The sequence below is a fragment of the Geotrypetes seraphini genome, chromosome 2 (genome assembly GCF_902459505.1).
Source record: "Geotrypetes seraphini chromosome 2, aGeoSer1.1, whole genome shotgun sequence".
Taxonomy (NCBI): Eukaryota; Metazoa; Chordata; class Amphibia; order Gymnophiona; family Dermophiidae; genus Geotrypetes; species Geotrypetes seraphini.
The window spans coordinates 28,483,917-28,509,200 of record NC_047085.1 but is presented as its reverse complement, the minus strand read 5'-3'; the positions used below and the strand labels follow the sequence as shown (position 1 = coordinate 28,509,200).

General features: G+C 41.4%; 1 protein-coding gene across 4 annotated transcripts in view; it reads left to right on the top strand.

The window, feature by feature from the left end:
• Window positions 1–25,284, top strand: part of KHDRBS3 (KH RNA binding domain containing, signal transduction associated 3) — a 523,501-nt gene that overhangs the window by 250,085 nt on the left and 248,132 nt on the right. For all 4 annotated transcript variants that reach the window (XM_033935054.1, XM_033935056.1, XM_033935055.1 and 1 more), the window contains one exon: window positions 6,821–6,986. In XM_033935054.1, the coding sequence (XP_033790945.1) occupies window positions 6,821–6,986 (166 nt within the window). The remainder of the gene's footprint in view (window positions 1–6,820; window positions 6,987–25,284) is intronic.

The following is a 25,284-nucleotide window of genomic DNA, read 5'->3' as shown; positions in this document are numbered from 1 at the left end:
CCCATATCTGAGAATAGGCTGCCTGCTTGTCCTGGGATAAAGCACAATTACTTACAGTAACAGATGTTATCCAAGGACAGAAGGCAGCTATTCTCACAACCCACCCACCTCCCCTGGTTGAGGAGAACTGAGGAGATGCGCCCTAAGCTGGGCGGGAAGGCACTCCCATATGCGCGGTGCGGTCGATTCAAAACTTCTAGTTTCTTCAAGCAAGTCTTCTTGCGAGCTTCCGCATCCAGGCTCCGCTGATGACGTCAGCCATATGTGAGAATAGCTGCCTGCTGTCCCTGGATAACACCTGTTACGGTAACTGTGCTTTTTGTAAACTCTATTTATTAAATATCTCAAAAGCAAATTACATCACTACCTGTAAAGTAAGCCAGCTTGCCTAACTAGTCACATGACATTCTACGACATGCCCTCTTAACACTTCTCCTTCCCTTTCCCCAACCATTTACTGTGAAAATATGAAATTGGAGAAATTTTTTGAACAACCCTTGTATGTATATTTATCCCAGGAGAAGAAGGCAGCCTATTCTTATATGTGAGTGATGTCATCCACGGAGCCCAGATACAGACAGCCTCGTAAGCAGACTTGCTTGTAGAAAACTAAAAAAGTTTCGAGTCTACCGCATCGCGCATGTGCGAGTGCCCTCCCGCCCAGCACAGGGTGCGTCTCCTCAGTTCTCAGTTTTCTGCGGAGCTGAGAAGTCCGTCTTTGACGCTCTGCGCTCAACTTAGTTTGCTTCGTGCCTTCTCTCACCACGGCTCGTGTTTTATTTTACTTCTTACCGTGTCGCTGTGCTTTTCTTTTGGTCTCTGTTTTTAAAAAAAAAGTTAATTTTTTTCGTCGAGTGACTGGCGGGGCAAGTTGCATGTCCTCAGCCTGCAAGCTTCGACTTTGCGGCAGCTATCTTTCCTTCTATGTCCTGGCTGATTACAAGCTTCAAGAAATGAAGCCAGTACCAGCGTGCGAACTCCCTCACTGACCCACACTGCTGGTGTCTTCAGTGCCTGGGGCCTGACTGTTGCCCGTTGTCGTGCATTCGCTGTGCTACTCTTCAACCTCGAGCCCTCAAATGTCGTCTAGTTCAAGTGGGGAAGATTTTCGGTATGGAAACCTCGGCTGCACCCTCAATCTCTGATTCAAACCGGCCTGCTATAGGGTGTGCTCCTGCCTCCACGCCCTCGACCTCGACTCTCATCAGACCTTCCTCGTTTGGAACGTCCTCAACCTCAAGTAAATCTACCAAGTTTTCTCCTGAGCTTCCCTCAGGTCAGATACCTCAGCATACAGTTCCAGCGGTGGTCCTCAAGTTACTCAAACATCATTCTTCCAAGTCGAAGCATTCTTCATCTTCGACCTCGCAGCCTTTAGCCTCAGTAACTGGTCCAGTTTCAGACTCAGATCCACAATTGCAGGCTACTATCCAGAGCGCGAATTTGTTCAGTTACTGACGAAATATAGTCCTGCCTCAACTCTACTTCCTGCAGTCCAGCCTGGGCACTCAGCAAGCTCACAAGAGATCAAGTCCTTGCCTGTGCCTCGAGCTGAATCTGCACACTCTATACAAGGAGTCGAATCTTTGAGTGTCTGGCCTGGAATCATCACACTCCAATGAAGGAGTCGAGTCTTTGGGAATGCTTCGAGATTCCTTGATTCAAACCACAGAGTCTATGGGACTTCAATCTACAGCTTCTAGCCCTATATCCTCATTTCAGGCAATGCCCGTTTCGAGGCATAGGGCGAAGTCACCTCGACCTCGTACGAGACCTTCCAGGCAGCACTCTCTCCGCTGATTGAGACACTCTTCGAGGCATTCATCGAGGCATTGATTGAGGCGCAGGTCCTCCTCCAGAGAGAAGTCTTCCAGTTCTTAGAGGCCTCCAACTCCTTGAGACAGGACACCAGTATCAGAACCTGAGGGCTCGCCTGATTCCAGTGCCTCGCCCCAGTCTGTTTATTCGTTGGGATATCAGTACTCCAGAGAGGCCTCACCTTTGTGTTCCACTCGAGGCGCCTCGAGGTCATCGAGTCCCTCTTGAGACCATGCTCTGGTGGATCAGTTGTCCTTTTCATCCTTCCTCCATCAAATGGCTGAGGACCTGGATCTTAAATTGGACGCTGGTTCTAAGGAGTATTTAGAGGAAATGAGTATGCCTAGGCCTCCTGCGGAGTCTCTTAAATTTCCTCTGAATAGACTTCTTTCTCAGACTTTCAAACGAAACCTGGAAACTCCTTATGTCATTCCTGCTGTTCTAGGCAAGCTGGAATCGAGGTATAGAACTCTACATTGCAAGGACTTTTAGAACTCCCAACTATCTCATCAGTCCCTTCATGTGGAATCTTCCTTAAAGAGGAGTCATCCTTCCAGGGTCTATGCTACTGTACCTCCTGGCAGAGAGGGCAGGACCATGGACAAGTTTGGCCGTCGTCTTTATCAAAATTCGATGATGGCCTTCAGGGTTTTAAATTATAATTTTATCTTTACTACTTATTTCAAGTATTTTATTGATATACTCCCTGGTTTTTCTAAAGACATTGGTCAACACAAGCTTTTAGAGTTCCAACAAGTCATTGCTACCTTGGCACAACTCGGGTTGCACCTTCTTCAGTCATCTTATGATGCCTTTGAACTATCCTCAAGGGTCACCGCTTTTTTAGTAGTGATGCGCCATCTTGTCTGGCTTCGCCCCATTGATATGGATCCCAACATTCAGGATCGTCTGGCCAATATTCCTTGTGAAGGCTATGACCTCTTTGATGAATCTATAGAGGCCGCTACCAAGAAGTTGTCTGAGAATGTGAAATCCTTTGCTTCCATCATCAGACCAAACTTAAGCCAGCTCCTATCAGAGGCGTTATCCTCCGAGGGCAGCTCTTTACACTCGAGCACCCCCCAAGAAACAACAACAGCAGAAGCAACAGAAACCTCTGCCTTCTGCTACACCATAGGCTTCTCAGCCTTTTTGACTGTTTCAAACAGAGCATAACCTCAATCATTCTGCCTCTGTCCTCCCCTCTTCCCATAGGAGGTCGTCTCAATCATTTTTACCATCGATGGGAGACCATTACATCCGACCTCTGAATTCTGTCAATAGTCAAGGAAGGCTACTCTCTTCATTTTGCTCTGATTCCAACAGAGCGTACTCCAAGAGAGTATCCTTCCAATCCATCCCAGACCACCCTTCTTCTTCAGGAAGCTCAAGCTCTGCTTCGTCTCCGTGCCATCGAAGAAGTTCCCCTAGAACAGAGCAGGGGGTTTTACTCCTGTTACTTCCTAGTTCCGAAGAAGACGGGGCTATCTGCGACCCATACTGGATCTCAGGGCTCTCAACAAATTGTGGGTAAAAGAAAATTTTGCATGTTGTCACTGGCATCCCTTTATCCCCTTCTAGATCAGAAAGATTGGTTATGCTCTCTAGATCTCAAGAAGGCTTACACTCACATTCCCATTCATCCAGCCTCTTGTCAGTACCACAGATTTTGGGTGGAGAATCTGTATTTTCAATACAGAGTGCTACCATTTGGACTCGCATCATCTCCAAGAGTGTTCACCAAGTGCCTAGTGGTGTTTGCAGCAGCTCTACGGAACCATGGTCTTCAGGTGTTCCCCCTACCTGAACGACTGGCTCATCAAAGATTCAACATGTCGGGATTATTGTAGAGACCCAACAGACTACGTGGTTCCTAAAAAGCTTGGGATTTGAAAACAACTTTCCCATATCCCACCTTCAGCCCTCTCAGAATCTACAGTTCATCGGAGCTGTTCTGGACACTATCCACCTCGGAGTATTCCTTCCTCAGCAATGTTTGGTTGCTCTTCTTCAGCTTTGCCACAAAGTGTCTTCACTCTCAGCGAGACACATGATGGTTACATGGCTTCGACTGTTCATATAACTCATTTTGCCAGACCTTCACCTCAGAATTCCTCAGTGGACCCTGGCATCTCAGTGGGCGCAGGCTTGCAACCCACTCTCAACACATTACAGTCACTCCTTCATTGAGACAGTCTCTCTCCACTGTTGGATGCTCTCCAGAGGTTTACTATTTCAGACACCCCCTCAGCAGAAGATCCTCACAACAGATTCCTCGACCTACGCTTGGGGGGTTTATCTCGATGGTCTCCGTACTCAAGGCCACTGGTCCAGCACGGATCATCACTGTCATATCAATCTGTTGGAACTCAGAGTTTTCTTCAATGCTCTCAAAGCTTTTCAGCATCTTCTTCACGACCAGGTAGTCCTTATTTCGGACAGACAATCAGGTTGCCATGTACTATGTCAAAAACAAGGAGGAACAGATTTCTCCCTCTTTGTCAAGAAGCTCAAAAGGTATGGGACTGGGCGATCCATCACAACACCTTCTTGAAAGCAGTCTACATTCAGGGAGAGAAAAACTGGCGGACAGATTGAGTCATCTTCTGCAACCTCACGAATGGACACTCAATTCCTCGCCTCTTCATCACATTTTTTCTCAGTGGGGAACTCCTCAGATAGATCTCTTTGCGTCTCCCCACAATCACAAACTTCTTCAGTTGTACTCCAGGATATACTCTTCTCATCGCATCGAGGCAGATGCTTTTCTTCTGAAATGGCCGAATCTTTTCCTGTATGTGTTCCCTCCATTCCCTCTCTTTCTCAAGACTCTTGTCAAGCTCAAGAACGATCATGCCACCATGATTCTAATAGCTCCTCGGTGGCTCAAGCAATCCTACTTCAGCTCAGCAATAGGGAGAGCCATTCCTTCTACCAGTTTTTCCATCTCTGCTTACACAGAGTCAAGGATCTCTTCTTCATCCTAACCTGCAATCTCTCCACCAGACAGCTTGGTACCTCTCAACATAATGCCTCTTTAGTTTTCTCAACCTGTTCGGGATGTTTTAGAGGCTTCCAGAAAGCCTGCCACTAGACAATGCTACCACCAAAAATGGACTAGATTTTCTACGTGCTGCATCTCTCATAACAAGGAGCGTTGAGATACCTCTTTGTCTTCCGTCTTGGATTATCTTCTGCACTTATCTACCTCTGTCCTCATCCATTCGAGTGCAATTGGTGCTTTCCATCAGCCTATTGAAGGGAAAACCCCTTTCTTCTCATTCAGTGGTTTCCAGATTTTTGAAAGGACTTTTCAATGTCAAACCCCCTCCAGTGGTTTGGGATCTCAGTGTTGTTCTTGCTCAATTGATGAAGCCTCCTTTTGAACAAATGGATATGGCTCATCTGAAATATCTCACTTGGAAAATGGTGTTTCTCATTGCTCTCACATCTGCTCGAAGAGTCAGTGAGCTGCAAGCTTTAGTGGCTGATCCACCTTTCACAGTTTGATAAGGTGGTCCTCTGTACTCATCCAAAATTCTTATCTAAAGTGATTTCAAAATTTCATCTCAATCAATCGATTGTACTTCTAGTGTTTGTCCAAGACCTCATTCTCATCCTGGAGAATCAGCTCTTCATACCCTGGACTGTAAATGTGCTTTGGCCTTCTACTTGGAACGCACCAAACCATACAGATCTACTCCTCAACTTTTTATCTCATTCGATCCAAACAAGTTGGGACATCAGATTTCTAAACGAACCATCTCCAACTGGATGGCAGCTTGTTTCTCTCTCTGCTATGCTCAGGCTGGACTGTATCTACAGAGTCGAGTCACAGCCCATAAAGTCAGAGCCATGGCGTCTTCAGTAGCTTTCTTCAGATCCATTGCTATTGAGGAAATTTCAAAGCTGCCACCTTGTCCTCGGTTTATACTTTCACCTCTCATTATTGTCTGGATGTTTTCTGCAGACAAGATGGCCATCTTGGCCAGAGAGTATTGCAAAATTTATTCTCCTAAGTTGCCAACACTTTCACCATCCCATCCTGGTTAGCTTGGAGGTCACCCACATGTGACAATAAGTTGCCTGCTTGTCCTGGGATAAAGCATAGTTACTTACCGTAACAGGTGTTATCCAGGGACAGCAGGCAGCTATTCTCACAACCTACCCACTTCTCCTGGTTGGCTTCTCTGCTAACTATCTGAACTGATGAGACTCGCTCTGTGCTGGGTGGCACACTCAAAACTTCTGAGTTTTCTACAAGCAAGTCTGCTTGCGAGGCTGTCCGCATCTGGGCTCCGTGGATGATCGTCACCCATATGTGAGAATAGCTGCCTGCTCTCCCTGGATAACACCTGTTACGGTAAGTAACTGTTTTTTTATTTCCAATGCAATAGAGATGGTATGTTGAGCCATAGGTTATCCATACATACTCTTGAGTACTATACAGAAGATATGAATCGCAGCTTTTCACTCTGCCTCCTGCCTGAGCTGATTCCCCCATCAGTTCTTCCTTCTGAAAACGAGTATGAAGAAACAAGATTAGCAAGCGTTTGAAGGCATTATGACAGTCTGTTTTATTATTTTTCTTTCCTAATAATTTCTAACATTTTATTTGCTTTTTTGGCTACCGCTGTACACCGAGAAGACTATTTCATTCTTGAGTGGTGACTCCTAATGTGGAACCTAGTTATAATTTGGCTTATTATTTCCAATGTATTGTGCTTGTCCATAATAAATTTCATCTGACAGTGTTAGTGCTCTGGCTTCCAGCCCTCCCACTGTTGAGATTATAAGGAAATCATCAATTTAGACAGTTGGTTTGAGCTGGAGAATCAATTAATTGGACTAGTTAAATAAATATTAGTGTTTTTCAGTTGGTCTTTTTGTTGCATTCCTATTAGCTAGAACCAGTAAATAAACGTAATTTAGCTGTAGGTTCAATGTAGGTAAAGGGAAAAACCAGAGAGCTGAAAGATATATTGGTTTTTTTTTCCCATAGGGGTCGTGGAGGAGTACCACCTTTACCAGCAAGTGCACCACGAGGGGCATCGGCTTCTAGAGGGGTGCCACGTAGTCGTGGAATTCTTACCCCTCGAGCAAGAGGAGCTCCTCCATCATCAGGTTACCGGCAACTGCCTCCAGTCCAGACACCATATGGGGACTATGTAAGTAATCTTTGTTACAATTAATAAGGGAATTACCTTTATTTTTTGCTTACCAGTAAAATGTTATTTCTTGTCATTAAAAATTTGTTTTTATTTTATTTTATATTTTGTTATTATAAAACCATACTTGGGGAAGGTAATTTTGTAGAAGCAATTTACATGGGCAAATTTGCTATATACAGAATTGTTCTTATCTGGGTGAAAGTAAATGCAGTGATCAACGGCAGCAAAAAGTAGATTGGTTTGGGAGCATTGTTAGGCCAGAAAGGAAAAGAGAATATTGAGGTTCTTGCTCTAGGTACTGTTTCCCTGTAATTGTTTTCTAAAATATCTGTCATAATCACATGTTTGTAGCTCCACTACATTTGCAAAGTTTTCTGAATGCTGGGACACCCCAGGTGGTTATAGCTTGCTCTTCTCTCATTGCGATTAATTGGATTGGATTGTAATCCGCTTGCACTGGTGTATTAAGCGGATTACAATTCTACAAACAAGAGTTACAATATAACATCCTATTAACCGAAGGTGCAGGAAATAGAACTACAAGTGGAAACCATTACAGTATTTCAGTTGATCTTCTTGAACAGTAGGTACGAGTAACATGGATATGTTTGTGTAGGACCACGTACAAGAAAAGAGGAAGAAAAAGGGGGTAAGAGAACTGATTCTCTCATCTTTATTGGATGTATTCTCAGAGAGGTCTGTAGTGTTGTTGAAATAGTGCTGTAGTAGGCTCGCGAGCACAGATGGACAACCCTGTGGTTCAGCATACCACCTCTATCTTCTGGCAAAGATATTATCAAGATAAGAACAATCTCTTTTTAGGGATATCTAGACTGAAGTGGATCCTCAGGACAGTGGCAGACAGGAAATGGCAACTTGCCACAGTGAGATAGCTCGAAAGCTTTTTTTGTATTACTGAGCTGGAATAGCTTCCCCTTTGTGATGTTACACATGTTCTTCAATTGCATAGATCATACTTTATTGTACCTGTAAGACTGTGAGCCCACTTGGGATAGAGAATATACCTGTTGTGGCCGAGCCAGGCTCTCAGCAAGTGAAAGTCCGAGCTCGGACCGCAGGCTATATTTTGGGTGCCTTTGATTTGGTTGGTGAAAAGAAAAACAGAGTTTCCTGGATTCAGTTCAAAACAAGGTTTACTCTTTATTTGTCCATAAAGGAAAAAACCCAAAGATATTAGACTTAAATCCAGTGATAATTTCAATGCAGTTCAGTCTTTACTGCCACCAGGGTAAAGCATTCATTTTAATTGTATTTCATTTCAAAGTTCCTTGCCATCAGGTTTCCTTTTCCCCTAATAACCCAGGCCCAACTACTATTAAAGTCTCCATGGGGACCCTACCTGCAGGTTGCTGGGATCCCTTTTCGGGAGTGCTCTGCCAGTTTATTCCCCTCTCTTAAGGCAATGCCTGGTATATCATGGCCAGTCCAAACACTAAACAAAAGCAGTTCTCATTGACTTTTAGCTTCTCAGCTTTCACTGCTTTTCTCTCTTGGGACTTCTCCCATTTTGCCAAGCAGTGGGAAGTGGAAACAAACAACCCTTCTTGTGCATATAGCTGTTCTATGCCCCACCCAATTTTCCAAGCACCCCTTGCTACGTCATGGCAGTTTAGAAGTTTGTTCAGAGAATGGCTAGTTCCCCTAGCACTTGTGCTGTGTCCCTGTTTCTTGTCAGCACTCTGTAGCCCTCCCTCAGCACCTACACGTTCCTAGCTCATTTAATATTCTGGCTGAAGAAACATTTGCAAAGAGCAGTGCTGGTGAGCAGTTACAACTCCATGCCTTCTTCTGGCAAATTATATTATTCTGGGATATTAGTATAGCTCTCCCAGCCCATTCTATTGGTATCACAATCGTAACTATTTCCATGCTTTCTGCATTTACATTTTCCCATTCCCCTCCTCCTTCAGGGTAGTTAGAAGAGCTGGCTGGCCAAGCTTCCCTTTCCCCCTCTGTAGCATAACTTTGCCTTTCCCTTACAAATTCCTCTGCAAGGTCCCAGTACTTAGCTGCTTGGGGAATTTGGTTGTCCTTCTCTGGTTGGCAAAGAGCTGCCTTACTGTCTCTGTGGAGGGAATGTCCAGCATGGAGCTGTGGGCTCCATGCTGTGAATTCCCCTCTAGCCTCAGCTGGGTTTAATTTATTTCCCTTCTGCTTCACGTCTGAAGGTACATGCTAGCAGCTTCCCAGGTGTAGCCCCGCCCCCTTCTGGGTTGATTCTCTGTTTCACAGCTTGGTTTTGCAGGGAAACTTCTTTGCTCTTGGGAAAAGAATACACTTCTCCCTCCGAATCCGCGGTTTCAGTATCCTCTGATTCGGTTCTGTGCAATTTTTTTTTTAATCGATTTTAATTTGGGGGGGCTATTTTTAAGCCCTCTGAGACTCCCCGGAACCTTACCTGCTGGTCTAGTGGGCTTTCGGGGTAGGAGCGATCTTCCTATGCTCCTGCCCCGCGCAGATCACTCATAGGAAATGGCTGTCGCAAGCTCTCGTAGTCTCTTGAGACTATGATGGGAGCTTCTCTGTAAACCACTTTGGTTGTACCTCAGAAAAGCTGTGCAGTATATCAAATGCATACCCATACCATACCATTATTATGCAAGATTTATTTTAGTTGTGTCTTTTCAGTAGCGGTTTAAGGCAAGTTACATTTTGATACAGCAATTATTTGTCTGCCTCCAGAGAAACAATTGTTGTATCTGAATCTAAAACATTTGCTCAAGATTACAAGGAGTGTCAATGGGATTTCTATTCTGGTTCTCAACCTGCTGCTTTAACTACTAGGCTGCTATTTCACCATGTTACCATATGTCTTTGATTACAGTGGCATAAAAGATATTCAAGCTAAGTTAAAAAGGAAGAAGAATGGATACAGAAATATTTGAAGCATATAATATATAAGGAATTACTTGATAAGGTTCTATGCACTTCTAATATTGTTTATTTTAAACTTCTATACAGCTACTAATGACTGGGGAGTCAATTCAGAGCGGTTTGCATGAGCTTCTGTAGAAGTGTTATAATACAGAGTTACAAAGAGCTTCTGCGAGGTGTTACAATACATGGGCTCTATATAGAGTTACAGAGGATTTATTAGTGGTGTTACAATACAGAGTTATCAATACTGGCATAACTATGGCATAATCGGTCATCTTATGCTACCAGTACATAGATCGTTCTACTTAGATGCATATGTTCATACCAAATCAATCGTCCTACCTATATTCACATATAATATTAGGTTTACTATTGCATCTAAGTACACAATATTTATACACCTCCTAAGGAGTTTGGCTTATTCAACTAAATATAGTCTATATACATGTATCTGTATCGTGTTTTATGTTTATCTTTGACGTATTATCTTCCTCAGTCTAGTTTTCTGGTCTTTAGCCCTTGGTTTATTTATATCCTATTGTGTTCTTCCTATTGAGTTCCTGATTGGGGAGGAGGGGGACCTAGCCAACTGTCCCCTCTATGTTGATTTATTGGCTAAAGTAGTCTATGAAGAGGATGGTTTTTATCCCTGTCTTGAACTTTCCGGTAGCTTTTTCTAGTTTTAGTTCCTTCGGGAGGGCATTCCACCACCTTGGAGCAATCACCGAGAACATTCTTTTCCTGATACTTTTGTATTTGATGTCTCTGAAGGAGGGGATTCCCTGTAGGTGATTTTGGCTCGAGCATAGTGTGCGTATTGTGTGCCGATGTAGTCTGGCCAGTAGCTATTGTGGTTCAGAGAAATTAATGATTTTGTGCGTCATCAGTAGGATCTTGAATTTCACCCTGCTTTTAACCGGGAGCCAGTGTAGTTCTTTCAGTAGTGGGGTGGCACTCATGTGCCTCGATTTTCCCAACAGAAATCTTGCTGCTGCGTTTTGTACCATTTGAAATTAGTTTAATCATGTATTTAGGGATGCCCAGTAGGATTGCATTGCAGTAATCAAAAATCGACAGTACCAGGGTTGTTATTATGTTGGACATTATCTATGTTAAAAACTTTATATACTGCATAACAGCCAAAAAGGATCAAAGCGGTTTACAATATAATTCAAAACAATTTTGAAAAGAACTCCATTCATATAGAAAAAGAAAAAAAAACCCCATACTACTCTATAACAATCAGATTATCCGTAATAATAAAAATTAATATATTCACCCATTTATGAAAATAAATGAATAAATACAGACTGTAGTCCCAAATTCATTTCATCAATTTAAAAAGGCCAGTTGAAAGAAATATGCTTTTAAATGTTTTAAAATTTATATATGATTCTTCCATCTATAGGCAAGCTATTTCATAACCTTGGAACTAAATTAAAAAAATGCACAATCCCTGAGTTGTGTTGCGGGGAGGGGGGGGGCGATACCCATTGCTGTTTGGGGAAAAAAAGGCTCTCTCTTTGCCCTCCTTCAGCAGACCCCTTAATAATTTCGGGCCCTACTGGGCCTTTCCTTTAATCCGGCCCTGCTCCGGAGCCTATCATCTCTTAACTTCATCCTATGCCTTCTCATTGCAGAGTTTCCTTTCAAATGAAAGAAACACGACTCATGATAGAGGCGAATGGAAAAATTTAAAAACTTATTTTAGCTTGCAGATCCTTTGCTACCAAACTGATCTAGTAGGACATCAGGCTGCCCAGTGGTACAAATTGTTATCCCAGGACAAGCAGGCAGCATATTCTCTACATATGGGTGACATCACGATGGGGTCAGTGATGGAGATAACAGTTTTTAAAAACCAGAACGAGGCTGGGACATAAGAAAAAGTACGGCTGCGGCCCCGCGAGGTCAGGCGGCCAGAGTAGGACCTGGAACCCGGTCAAAAATATACAAACTCAAAAAATGAAAATAATAAAGACGCGAGTATAGCGACTTAAACGAAAATAATAAAGAAAACCGCGGTGCTAGAGGGACAACGAAATTGCGCGCAGCAAGAGAGCAGTGCTTCTGGCTCCGTGGAAAACATTGAACTGAGGACACGCATGCCCTAGGCAGGGCGGGAGGGGCACGCACGCACGCATGCACAGGCCAATTGCAAGCCTGAAGGTCTTCGAGCAAGTCTGCTTGCGAAAACGTCCGCTAGGGGGCTCCGTCGGTGACATCACCCACATGTAGAGAATATCTGCCTGCTGTCCCTGGATAACACCTGTTACAGTAAGTTACTGTGCTATTTCTGGATTCTTGATTAAAAAGCCAAAAATAGTCTTAGAGATATCTGGAGCATTGAGATAAAACAGTATATTTCTGTGTCTCGTTGGCCACGAATTTGGACTTGGAGATTGAAATGTACAATGTCAGCATCTATGAGACAGACATGGTTATTTCTGTTACATAGGATTTTTTGGACCCCAGTTTGGTTAAATAAAATAGATAGTTCTAAGTCTAATAGATGCTGGCATTATCATACTGATATAGGGACTCTGGATCATCTGTTATATTTGTGTTCTTTTATATTTATATTTTGGAAGTCAATCTTGGGACAAATTAATATGGTTCTGGATTCAAATATTCCATTATCATATGGAGCTATAATATGTGGAACAATACTACATGTTAAACCCAGTTTAGATAAATATAAGAACCGTCTTTTTATGATCATGACAAGCATAGCTGTTCAATTGATTACGAGTAACTGGAAAAACCATGACAGAATAAGTTACACTTTTTGGTGGGTGAATTTGTGTACAATGTACAGATATGAAAGAATTAATGCGGAATATAGGGATTTTAGTAGTGTATTTAATAAAATTTGGATCCCATTGATCAATTTTGTGTAACTATAATAATAATGTTTATTTATTTTTTCTTTCCTTCTGTTAAATTACCTTTACACATCCAGTGGAGGAGGGGGGTTGGAGGTTGGGGGATTAAATATTGATGATGACATTTGGGTAACTTATTTTATTTTCATTTACATTATATAATATGTTATGTTATTATTAAATGTAGGGAATCTAGAAAATCTTGAATAATATATATGTTACCTAAATAGCTAATAGTGCATTGTATGTAAAAATTATTGTTCTTTTATGTGTCACTGTCTTCAATTAAAAATCAATAAAGATTAAAAAAAAAATACCTATGTAATATAAATGTGCATATCTCCCCTCTCCTGCTTTTCCTCCAAAGTATACAGATTGAGATCTTTTAAGTCTGTCCCCATACTATTTTGGTCGCCTTCCTCTGGACTGACTCCATCCTTTTTATATATTTTTGAAGGTGCAGCCTCCAGAATTGTACACAATATTCTAAATGAGGTCTCAAAGTCTTATACAGGGGCATCAGTACCTCTTTTTTCCTACAAGCCATACCTCTCCCTATGCTACCTAGCACCCTTCTAGCTCTTCACCGTCACATTTTCAGCCCGTTTGACCACCTAAGATCATCACATACAATCATACCCTAAGATCATTACACCCAAGTCCCGCTCTTCTGTCGTGCACATAAGCTCTTCACTCCCTAATCTGTACCATTCCCTCGGGTTTTTGCAGCTCAAATGCATGACTGCATTTCTTAGCATTAAATTTTAGCTGCCAAATTTCAGACCATTCTTCAAGCTTCGCCAGGTCTACCCTATTGCCGATTTTGGTATCATCCGCAAAGAGGCAAATATTACCCGACAACCCTTCAGCAATAAAAAAGAACAGGCCCAAGAACAGAATCTTGAGGCACACCATTGGTAACATCCCTTTCCTCAGAGCGATCTCCATTGATCACTACCCTCTGTCACTTTCCACTCAACCAGTTCTTGACTCAGCCTGTTACTTTGGGACCCATTCCGAGGGCACTCAGTTTATTTATTAGATGTCTGTGTGGAACACTGTCAAAGTCTTTGCTAAAATCTAAATACACGACATCTAGCGCACATCCTCTATCCAATTCTCTGGTCACCTAGTCAAAGAAATTGATCAGATTTGTCTGACAAGACCTACCTCTAGTGAATCCATGTTAACTCCGGTCCTTTGATCAACAGGATTCCAGAAACTTGACCATTCTCTGTTTTAAGTGTTTCCATTAATTCTCTTACCACGGAAGTCAGACTTACCGGCCTGTAATTCCCTAATTCTTCCTTACTTTCACATTTGTGGAGAGGGACCACATCTGCCCTTCGCCAGTCTTTTGGTACTACTCCTGACTCTAGAGACTCATTGAAAAAGTCAGTTAGCAGAGCTACCAGAACTTCCCTAAGTTCCTTCAACACCCTAGGATGTACACTATCCGGCTCCATTGCTTTGTAATAGTTCTGTTTTCTCCTTGTTGGCTACTAATCATTTCTATATATCCAATATATTGTAATTACAACCTTTTTTTTAACTCAGTAAGGTCTAACAATTGTTTTTCAAGTATCTGTTTCCTGAGAAATCAGTTTCTGCTTATAATCTCATTTAAGTATTAAAATATCATTATTGAATTTGTCCAGGAAAGAATGATTTGCCCGTTACTTGTATTTTAAGGTACTGTACATTCTCAACCTGTAATGGTTCTTTCCTACATCAATTGTGTCTGCAGAATTAGCACAAAACAGATTTCTTTTTAGATCTGTAATTCATCAAGTTGCTTGGACTTGAACACGAGTAAGTGGCACCTAATGCTAATGCATCTGTTTCACATTTAAATCTGACTTCTATTTAATACTCTGTTTACAGACCAAAATAAAACTATTTTCAGAAAGGAATGTTAAATGATCAGTTTCAAATGTTAAGTAGGTTGTTTCCTAGTACTTCATTATCAATGTGGATTTTCTAAAGCTACTGTGATCACATATGACTTAACATTATGCATTAGCAGTAAAATTGTATAATAGGATGCATAATAACAGCCTTTTTGGCTGTGTGGACCTTTGTTTAAGCTCCAGAAAATTCGACCTCCCCAGTCTGTTTCCGGCATGCTACTTGCCTCCTCCCTCAATGTCAAGTCTGTTCTTATTAGCACCAGTCTTTTCTCTTGCCCTGCCTCACTTCACCTGTCTTTATTCCCAGCCAGTCCCCATAAGTTCTTTTTTTTTTCTCTCTGCTCCCTTCCCTGGACCAGTTCCCACCAGTTTTGCACTCTTTACCTTCAGCCTCAGCTCTGTCTTTTTGTCTCCTTCTATACAGTTTCCAACATTATTTTCTAAAAATTGTGCCTGAATGGCCTGCTTCAGCTGCAACTATCTAAAGATTTGTGATTTATTAAGACCATATTTATGTTGCAGCTGTGAAAAATCAAGCAGTTTACCATTTGAAATAACATCACCTAAAATCCGTATACCTGCTAACATCCAATGCTTCCAGATGACCTTAAATCCGCCAATTTGAATCTTGGAATTTAACCATATAGTTTGATTTTTCGATTTATAGGTTGGAATAGATGTTAAATTACTGACATATCGCAGTTTTCCACATATCCATTAATATTCTGTTTTCTTTATACAATCTAGGCATTTTAATGCTAAGAACATGACATAAACGTAGAGGGAACATGAGTCGCCATTCCAACCACAACCAGTCTGGGGTATTATCAATGAGCTCTGGGAGGACCCAATACATACCCTGACGCAAAATATAGGCTTGATGATACCTATAGAAATTGGGAAAATTTACCCCACCCTCCGCATTTGGTTTTTGTAAAGATACTAAAGCGATTCTAGGAGTTTTACCTAGCCAAACAAATTTTGTAAGAATAACTTTTTATAAAAGGACCCCTTAAAAAAAAACTGGTAACATTCCCATTTGATAACAAACCACAGGCAATATCATCATTTTAATAGTTTAGACTCTCCCCCACCAAGACAGATGTAATGGATTCCATTGCTCGCACATTTCTATTACCTTCTGTAATAAAGATTTTTCATTCTCTTTCATTGTGTCTTCCAGCGTTTTTTTAATCCAAATTCCTAAATATTTTAATCCGCCTTCCTTCCATACAAAAGAAAATGAATCAAACAAGCCTTTTGTACAATACACATTTAGTGGAAGAACTTAAGATTTACTCCAATTTCTTATATCCTGAAAATTTTCCAAATTTCTCAATCAATTCAAGTAAGCTTAGAATGGTTGTTTCTGGATTTCTCAAATGAAGCAGTATGTCATTTACATATGCAGAGACTTTGTATTCCCGATCTGAATAAGGAATACCCTTCTGTACTTGCTGAATAGCTAATAACAAGGGTTCCAAAACAATATCAAAAAGCATAGGGGACAGCCTTGTCTAACCCCCTATGCAAACTAAAGCGTTCTGAAAAATTATGTTTGAATCATTTGTATAAATCCTGAACCTATTCCAAAAGTCCATTCCACCCAATCAAAGGCCTTTTTTGCATCCAAAGACACAGAAAAAGCTGGATCTTTCATGGCTTTTGTTAAATTCAACATATGAAAAGCCAATCTTGTGTTATTAGATGAATGTCTCTTAGCAACAAACCCAGTTTGGTGCATATTGTGACAGGGAAGCACCTGTCACTGGTTTAAACCCGGTTTTAAACCCTGCCATGCAAAGGGCTGTCCCTATTCCTAAGCCCAGGAAGCTGCCCATTAACTCTGTTCCTATTGTAAAAAGCCAACAGGCAGGGCAAGGCAGAGAGAGAAGGACAGAAACCACAATACCTGATTTAGGGCACTATAATCCCTTTTATAATTCCTTGGGCAGTTCTCCAGTAAAGCCTCTGGTAAAGAAAACTAGCCCAGGAAGAGTTAAGGAAAGGGGCGGAGCTGACAGGCAAGACGAACACAGAGGGAGAGTGGGAACGAGCCTGCAGCATAAAACCAACACACCTGGGAACACTCGGGGGAACTCAGGAACTGCAAGTGAGAGACGTGCCGTGCAGAGCAGGAAGGAAACAGCTAGGAGTTTTCTTTCACAGTCCAGGGCTAAAGAACAGGCTGTCCTACAGCCCTCACGAATTAACAAACTTCTGGCTCCCAGGCAGAAGCTCAACAGAGGAGAAAGGCTTCCAGAGCAGGGCTGGCCGGTAGCTGTCTCTGAAGGGAATTCCTATCCAGCCTCAGAGAGCGGGGCGTCCCTAATGGAAATAGAGATAGAGGTCTCTGAAGGAAGTGAAATGGAGTGCAGTCTGGCAGCCTGGGATCTCCTATCTAACTACAGTCAATAAGGTAATGAATGGGGGAGCGGAATGAAAGTTAACGTCTTTCTGTGCAGCGTTCTTTCTCCCTTAGGCAGGTCTGTAAGGAAGTGTGAATGTGTCAATTAGAGCCCGAGAGATAGGATTTGCAGAGAGAGTGAAGGAGGTGGGAACCCTAAATAACCTCCGAGAAAAGCCTGAACGGGAATTCAGTGACCTGAAGTTACATAGCCCTGAAAAGGGGAAATTTTGGGTGGGGACTTAAACCAGTCAGAAAAGGGTGGATGGTTCCCCAGCCCCTACCCCAGGAGCTTAAGGGTAGTGGGGACATTGTACTTCAGGTGGGTCAGGTGGGAAAAGCTTCCTGAAGTATCCACAGGCACAATTGGTGAAACTGAAGGAAAAAACGTTTTTGTTTATTTTTGGTTTATCTGCCTGAACAGCATTCTGGACTCTCTTATAAAGGAGAAGCATTGCTGATGTATTCTTTGTTTCAAGTCCACTCAGCCAAGACGGACTATTTGAGACCCAGTGCCTTAAACTGGGGATAATAAAAAGAAAAGTCTGAACTTTACAAAAGTGAGCAGTGTATTGTATTTTCTACTGGGATTATCCAGCGGGAGTTCTCCAGGGAGTGCTCCGTCCTGCGCCTGGGGCGGGAACCGGGTTGCCAGCGCTAGGCTTATCCCTGGCCCCGCCACAATATCAATAATAAAAGGGAGAGCCTTAGCCAAGCGTAAAGCCAATGTCTTAGCCAAAAGTTTTCCTCTACATTGATTAGTGAGATAGGCCTGTAATTTGAAACCAATGTGGGATCTTTATTTGGCTTTGGTAAAACTATAGTCAATGATTCTTCCATAGTACCTGTAATGCAACCCTTAGTTAGTTGAGTCTGATATAAATTTAATAAATAAGGTAATAGGGTAATTTGAAATGATTTATAAAATTCTACCGTGAAACCATCACCACATGGAGCGGATCCAACTCTAAGAGATTTCAACGCTGTTCCTAATTCTTTTAATGATATAGGCTCTTCTAAACTTCTTTTAATATGCTCATGAACTTTCGGTCTATTAATTAACTTCAAAAATTCTAATCCATCCTTTCCACTATTATCATAAGGCTCAGAAGAATATAAGTCTTTATAAAAATTTAAGAATTGATTTAAAATATCTCCAATTTGAGTATGTGTATAACCTTTCTCATCTTTTATTGCAATAATTTTTGTTTTTCTTTTCTTTGCTTTAAGATAATTTGCTAATAATCTTCCCGCTTTATTTGAGTTTCCATAATACAAAGTCTGCTGGGAAAACAAATCTTTCCTTACTAATTTTGAAGATATTTCATTATATTTACCCATAAAATTTCCATGGAGGTTTCTTCCGATGTTTTAATTTGAAAGAATTCATTCATTCATTTTTAATTTAAACTCTTCAAGGAATTTTGAATCCGCAATCAATGTATTATCAAATCTCCATACAGATCTACTATTTTCTTGTTCTGCAATCTTAAATTCAATCCACACACCACCATGATCAGACAAAATGCTTGAGTACCTGAATAAATTCATGTAAATCGTTCTGAACTCCCCTGGGAGAACGGTATAGAAAAATTAAATAAATAATAATAAAAAAAAATGATTGGATCTATGGAGGCTTGTGTCACCTGTTGCACTATTTGATTTAAAACAAAATATAGTCAATTCTTGAAGAGGATTTATGAACTTGTGAGCAAAAAGAAAATTTCCGGTCATCAAAATGAAGTATCCGCCATATATCTTTCAAATCACAAGATTGTATTAAATTATCTAACCCTAATGATTTCATAACTTTGCTTGTTTTTTTATCCATCAGCGGATCCTTAACAGTGTTAAAATCTCCAGCCACTATTAAATTAGAAGCAGCCAGTGGTAGTATCAATTGTTGTAATTTTTTTTTTTTTAAATCAATTTGATTCGAATTAGGGGCATACACATTAAATAATGCCAGGGTACTATTTCTCATGCTCATTTCCACATGTATCCATCTTCCTAAAGGATCTGAATCAATCAATTTAAAATTAGCTGTACATTTCTTATTTATTAATTTGGCTATCCCTGCTTTTTTCTCCAATGCAGGGGCAAAAAAACACTGTTTTACCCAGCCTCCTTCCAACTTTTTGGACTCTACCGCTGATAGATGTGTCTCCTGTATATAATAAATATCCGCATTCTGTTGTTTCAAGAAATCAAGCATTTTTTTCCTTTTTATTTGATGGTTGAGGCCATTAACATTTAGTGATAAAATTTTAATCTCCATTGTACATTTCTATTTCCATAAATATAATCCGACCAAAGCAATTAGATTTATTTGAATTAGTATGAACAGACACCATTTTCCATCTTTTAAAATTTTGAATATTAAATTTCTCCCTCCCAAACCCACTCATCCCCATCCTTTCACCCACTCTCCCTCCCCAATTTACTACTAAAAGTGAAAACTTGGTGACACATTTTGGACCAGGCACCGAAGGTTCCCTGACAGACTATCATTAAATAATCTCTTAAAATATAAGTCATTGAAACATTTATAATAATTCATCAAAATCTTATCCATTTTCATAAATTATATAACTTTTTCTAATCCATTAATCAAAAATTAATATATATTTTGAATCTCTAACCAGTTAAATAATACATTTTAATAATATAATTACTCTAACTTAATTAAACTTAATTAAGGTTTACGTAAATCTATAAATAAACTCATAACCTCCAAGTTAAATATCAATCTAAATTTTAATTTATCTATTACATCATATTGTCATTAAATATTACTTTCCTTTATTGTATTGTATTAATTCAGTTATCACCTTCTTATAATTTAATTATTATAATTTTATGAAACTATTATTCTATCTGAACAAAATCTCATGGTATCTCTTAAATAAACTATAACTCATTTAAAATCATTCAATAAATATCTCACACATTTCAAATTCTAAATGTAATCATAAATAAATATATATTGAAATCTATCATTTAGTAAAAGCCTTCAGGAATTCAATTTCATCTTATATATCAGTTGTAATGTGTCTCTCTTCCACTTCCCGGTAAAAATATTTGTATACGACTAAACTTAAAATGTGTTAAATTAATATCATGAGTTAAATGAAGGACAAGTTAATATAAGAGTATCCTATATCTGTATAGACTCGTTAATATATTTCACAACAAACTCATCATCCTCTCATAATATTGTGTTTCTATCTTTGAAATAACCTTTGATAGCCACCCTATATTTCAAGACGTATTTCAATTCTGTTTAATTGTCTATTGTCGTAAGCACAGAATTTCCATCCACTCAGAATCTATACAGATACCGGAGACCTTGAGCTTAATATACTTGTATCACTTATTCCAGAAATTCTTCACCTTTATCAAATCCAGTTATCCTCAAGAAACTCATATTTTCATAACTTTAATTATTAAATTCAGTAGCTATTCTAACTATAATCTAAACAAGTAACAAATAGTTCACCAGAATCGGGTAAGCGTACACTCGACGTGTACAAAGTGTATTTAAATAAGCAAAGCAAACTCATCCCAGTACTACTAAATCGTAATTCCTCAGTACGAACCGAGGCAACTGGAATGTGATATCTTTGTTGTAAACCACTATGTTGCTACCCTTTCCTTGTTAAATAGAACCTTCTTAAAACCACGTTACAAGTTTAAAATATCTATCTCAGGACATTCATGTCTCTGGGCTCCTGTCTTTCTGCTTTCCTCAGGCAGTGCAGGGCACTCATAATTTCCCAGCTGGTGAAAGGAAATCCCGGCTTGGTATACAGCTTTAAAGTTCCTTTTCTGCTTTTCCAGCACCTTGAAGCAGTACTCTCGCACGCGCTTGTAATTAACAAGCTCTGACTGAAGCAAGCAGGCAGTCAGACTATCATAGCAATCAATCTCAGTGCTTTCAATGTTAGCCCCATATTATGATATCTTTAACTCTCATTAGAGACACTACCTTTCCATCTGGTGAGATTATGACTCAAATCAGAGTTTAAGATGACCATTCTATTTCTCATGCTAGGATCCGTTGAATAAAACAATTTAAATCAGTGTTTTTCAACCTTTTTATACTCGTGGACTGGCAGAAATAAAAGAATTATTTTGTGGACCAGCAAACTACTAGGACTAAAATTTAAAAAACCCATTTCCGCCCCATCTTCGCGAGCTCGGTCACCTCAGTAACTATAGAAAAATAAACAAATATAGTGCAAAATATAGACAGCAGATATAAATTCTCAAAACTGACACGTTTTGATCACTAAAATGAAAATAAAATCATTTTTCCTACCTTTGCTGTCTGGTGATTTCATGAGTCTCTGGTTGCGTTTCCTTCTGTCCGTGTATCCTTTCTTTCATTTCTTTTTTTCTGCACTCAGGCCCAAGATTTGTCCCTTTTTATTCCCTCCCTCTTTCCTTCCTATGTCCTTAGTGCCCCCAGTGCCTCCTTCCCATGTCTTTAGTGCCTCCAGTGCCTCCTTCCCATGCCCCTCTCACTGCCTTCCACACTTTGTCCCACCCCCACCCCTGAAGCCAGCCTGCCTGCCTGTCTTCCTCTCTCCTTCTTTCCTTTCCCTGCGTCGGCTGCTATCTTACCGCCCTGCTTCTGCTGCTGCTGCTAAAGCAGACAGGAAGTCTTCTTTCCGACGTCAATTCTGACGTCGGAGAGGACGTTCTGGGCCAGCCAGACAGCGATTGGCTGGCCCAGAACGTCCTCTCATATGTCAGAATTGACGTCGGAAAGAAGACTTCCTGTCTGCTTTAGCAGTAGCTGCAGCAAGTAAGATAGCAGCTGACCCGGGGAAAGGAAGGAGGGAGGCTTTTTTTTTTTGCGCGCAACAGGTAGGGACAGGGCATGAAAATAGGACCTATGGTCACCTTAATCTTGCTGGCCCTGTGCGGACTGGCAGAAATTTCCTGCAGACCGGCACCGGTCCGCAGACCGGCGGTTGAAGAACAGTGGTTTAAATTGAATCCATAACATTCTTTTCCATTTTTCATTAGACTTCTATGGAAGCAAAGATTCTATATTTGATTTTCATTATAACAACCTTTAGAAATAAATCAAAACAACTAATTTCAAAAGAAAAAACATATCCTAATTTCCTTAGCAACAGCAGCAGATGAATCCAGAGACCAATGGGAAAGCACACATCTACCAGCAGGCGGAGATAGAGAAACTGATTAACAGGTGGTCCTATTGGCTGGCACTCCTCCTGTATCTCCAGTACTCTATCTCCCAGCAGGAAATGGTCGCTATTCAACTAGCTCCTGAATTCTGGCTGTGACTGGAAAATTATTTTCTCCTGTTGAGGTTTCTCTTCAGTGAGCTGGCAATGCTATTTCTCCTGTTGAGATTTTCTCTTCAGTGAGACAGGGGTGTCCGGCTGAATGGTGCCAGCTTTAGGGGTTACACCTGGGCCCCCTCAGGTCCCTGCCTCACCCACCCTCCATTGCCAGAGGGTCTGACTGGGTCTTGATTTTTTCTTCTTTCCCTTCTCTGTTTAAAAAAAAAAAATAAAAAAAAAAAAGGAGACCACAGTTGCTACATTCTGCTCTGTTAGTACTGCACATCCAGCTCTAACTGGCTTCAACCAGCCCTAACAACAAGCTTGTGAGTATGTATGTGTGTTTTACTGTTGTTTGAACTTCAGATTCTGTTTGGGAGTCTTAGTACTGTGGGTTCGGTCAACGTATGTTTAAGGCATGGATGTTTTTGTGACTAGAAATCCGTTGAGGGAGCCGGGACTTTCCCGCCCTTTGCATGTATGCGCTTGGTTTCCTTGTTGGTTACCGCGCGGCAGTAGCGGTGCGATTTCATGCTCACACTTGTTCTCCTCATTGGGTTTCAGTGCAGCAGTAGTAGTCCTGTTTATTCCGAGGCTCTTTTTTGTCAGTGTTTGTCACAGCCATGTGCAGCTGATTGTGCAGGTGCCGGTTTATAGCAGCGCGCATGAGATGGGACATGTTTTTTCCGGCGCTGTGGGAAGCACCGCACCGTTCTTCTGGTTATTCCCCGAGTTTTTCTTTCTATGCAGGCCGTGGCAGGGTAAATTTTACGGGGCTTGAATCCAACTATGTTTCTAGGAGCATTGATGCGGCGGCCATGTGTCAGCGAGAATCAGGCGTGCGCTTGGGTCTCCGGCGATGGCGGGAGAGCTGCAGCGTTCCAGTAGTTTATTTACAGCTGACTTTGGTCAGGGTATGCCGCAGCTTCTCTCCTTTCCGGTTCAGACAAGTTGTACGTGTTTCACTAGCTTTGGGACAAGCTTGGGCAGATTTATATGTCTATGTCTGTGTTCCTGCTGTATTCCCATGAAGGAAGCTGCTAGTTTAATCGGACTCTGGGGTTAGCACTCAAGGGGATTACCAGACAGACTCTGACCTGTGCTAGGTCATCCAGTCTCGGTTTGTCTCTGGACTGGGTCGACATACAGCAACTCACAGCATAGTGAGATCAGCAGTAAGATAGTACCCTGTATTTCACATGGGTATCTCATTGTCTCTCTTGGAGTCCCTGCAGATTGAGCCTTTGTCTATTGGTAACTGTCCTTCTTATTTGGGCCTCTGTGCTGCACTGCATGTGTCTAGTAGTGGCATAGGATATATATGCCTAAAGGTAGTACTAACAGTTTCCAAGTTCAGGCTGTCTCTATGGGCATAATGACACTTAGCATCTTCCTGTGGCCAGGACTCTCTTTCTCTATTTCTGAGGGGGCCTGGACTTCAGATTTCCATTCTTATCACACTGGTTTCTCCTATCGCCATCTTCTCATGGCACATGCTAGACGGACCCCCCGACCAGACAGGAAGGGCTATGCAGCTTCTTCTAACCAGGAACCAGTTACCTAATCTGTCAAACGCACGGAGGAGCACGCGCTGTGTGGCGGTTAGCCTCATCCCTGAAGCTCTCATTAGCGATGTGAGCTTTGTCTATACCTGTTAGGATGCTGTTGTTTTCCACAGGGTGGTAGAGGCAGCATCTTGATTGCGTCTAGTATGTATTCACTTTAAAGGACATATGTATTTCACTCACGTTGCATGGAGTTAGTACTGTTTTCATGGTTCCAGTATACTCCTCTTTACATTGCGAAACTTGATTTTTCCTAGGAGAATTTCTTTCTTCTTACAGATCCAAAGTTCTCATCCTGCCGTTCCCTGACTTTCTGCACTTCATTCTGAGGGGATCTTGACTTCTTCCAATGACTCTTCAGGCTTTCTCATGAAGGAGAAGACGCTATAATGTCAGGTCAGGGGGCTGTGAACTTTTTTCAGGATGTTTGCAACTTTGCATTCTCCTCAGGTTTCCGGTTCGTTCTTGGAGTCTCTGTTTTGTGTTTCCCTTTTAAGTGTTACTGGTCCTCAAGGCAGTTCTTGTAGTTCTTCAGGAACTAAGGGACGTTGTTCCACTTACTGCATGGTGCCCAGGACGGGGGCATTGGGCAGGCTGGATCCCATTCTGCTGAATTAGTTTCGCGGGGTTACACATTTCTGCAGACATCCTGGGAGTATATTTACATTTTCTCTATGGACTCCGAATCGGCACTTGGTTTGCCTGCCTCTCTTGGAGCGGCGCTTTCGGTTTTGGCACATGCCATTTCGCCTATCCAAGGCTTCATGAACATTTTAGAAAATGTGGGCAGTGGTACCGTTTTGGCACTACCAGGCGATTCACCTAATTTCTTCTTGACTGACTGCTTGATTTGGACGTCTTCCAGTCGGGCCATTTGACTGACACGAAAAGGGTGGTTTCTTTTCCTCAGTTCTTTGGACGTGAATCTTCGAATTTGCACAGCGCTCTATTTATAGGTATATCGGGGAGATGTTTTTATTCATATAGGAGAGAAATGTGTTTCTTCCCAGAGACTAGAGCGATGGGTCACAGTCTCAGGTTTGCATTCTTCTTTAATCATCATGACCAAGAGTATGGGATTCTGTACAGGTTCTAGGATCCATGTTGCTGACTCCACTGGGAACTTCGGCTTGCTTTCGAATTATAACGCTACAGCAGTCATTTTTGTTCCGGTGGTTCCCGGTATCTTAGGGCTCCAATTATTTGGTAGGCTCCTCAAGCATCGCTCTGTATAATTTGATGGTTCAGCGAGATTTTTCTTTTCAAAGGCATGCTTCGGTCTTTGCTGGACTAGCTCATGGCCACCAATAAT